General features: G+C 39.4%; 1 protein-coding gene across 2 annotated transcripts in view; it reads right to left on the bottom strand.

Moving 5' to 3' along the window:
* Window positions 1–1,180, bottom strand: part of LGR5 (leucine rich repeat containing G protein-coupled receptor 5) — a 152,421-nt gene that overhangs the window by 12,994 nt on the left and 138,247 nt on the right. For both annotated transcript variants that reach the window (XM_003798939.3, XM_023518638.1), the window contains exon 12: window positions 961–1,026. In XM_003798939.3, coding sequence (XP_003798987.1) covers window positions 961–1,026 — 66 coding nt within the window. The remainder of the gene's footprint in view (window positions 1–960; window positions 1,027–1,180) is intronic.

Here is a 1,180-nt window from a genome sequence, read left to right as displayed (position 1 = left end):
CTCTCTGGGTGAGGCCTCCTCTCCTGATGAGGACTCCTCTCCTGGTCTGGCCTCTTCTCCAGGTGCCCCCTTCTAGATATTTTTTGCACCCTTGGAGGGTCTTTTGGTAGGATCAAGTCTTTACCTTTTAAAGGTGGACTTATTTGTTTTTCTCCCTTAATCACGGGAGGTGTTCAGAGAAAAACTAAGTGTAAAAGCAGAGATAGTTACTACTGTTTCAGTCAGAACTGAAGTGTGACTATAGAGCAGTGTTTCTCAGCCTTTTGTATCTCCTGGTACACTTGAATCTGGACTTCCCTGGCACACTTAAATTACGTTAGTTTTTAAAAAGGGGGGTAAAAAAACGAATATACATACTGTGCTTTGAACTTTAAAAAATAATTTGATTAATGATCTTTAAAAACGTTCATGGCATACCTAAGATCCTCTCATAGCACATCAGTTGAAAATCACTGTTATAAAGCAACAAGGCCAATGTTTGTGGGGGAGGCAATTTTAAGAGGAATTCTAAATATTTCATACACAAGTAGCATCCATGAGACTTCAAACATGACCAATCTAGTACTTCCTGTAAAGAGACTATTTGTGAAACAAACACACCAACAAACTTAAGTCCCCCTATATTAAAAAATAAAACCATTCATTGGATGTGCAAGTTTGGTTGTTCTTGCAAAAGAAGAATAATCTTAAAGCTCAAACAAACCTAGTTCACTAGTACACTGATTTGGGGCGGGGGAGCAAATATATAACAAATGTTTTCCTGCTTTTATAGTACAATGCTTGAAAAAATAATATTATTTGTGTTTCTCAGTTATGTAGCCACCTTGCGTGGTCACTTCTTGGGTGTGTGAGAAGGAAAAGCATCAGATGTCACCTCAGGATACATGAACCAGTGACCCTGAGAAATGGGAGTTTGGGTTCTGGATTCTGGATAGGTGATTTATAGATTCTTAGACATACATTTTCTGAAGCTTTTGACAGAGTGAAAAACTGGGTAAATCTTCCAACAGGTTGTATGACAGATCTCTGAAAAACAGAAGGAACAAAATAAGAAGGTCTGTTACGTGAGTCATGAGAAAACAGGCTTTGCCCTTCTCGTTCCTCCAAGATGCTGCATTTCCCAGGGGCAGACTCTGAACATTTCCTCAGCCCTGATGGGGAGCAGGTAATCACAAGCATT

This window comes from Otolemur garnettii, unplaced genomic scaffold (assembly GCF_000181295.1).
Source record: "Otolemur garnettii isolate 467f Iridium unplaced genomic scaffold, OtoGar3 scaffold00143, whole genome shotgun sequence".
NCBI classification, from domain to species: domain Eukaryota; kingdom Metazoa; phylum Chordata; class Mammalia; order Primates; family Galagidae; genus Otolemur; species Otolemur garnettii.
The sequence above is the reverse complement of the archived record's forward strand: the minus strand, read 5'-3'. Positions and strand labels throughout refer to the sequence as shown.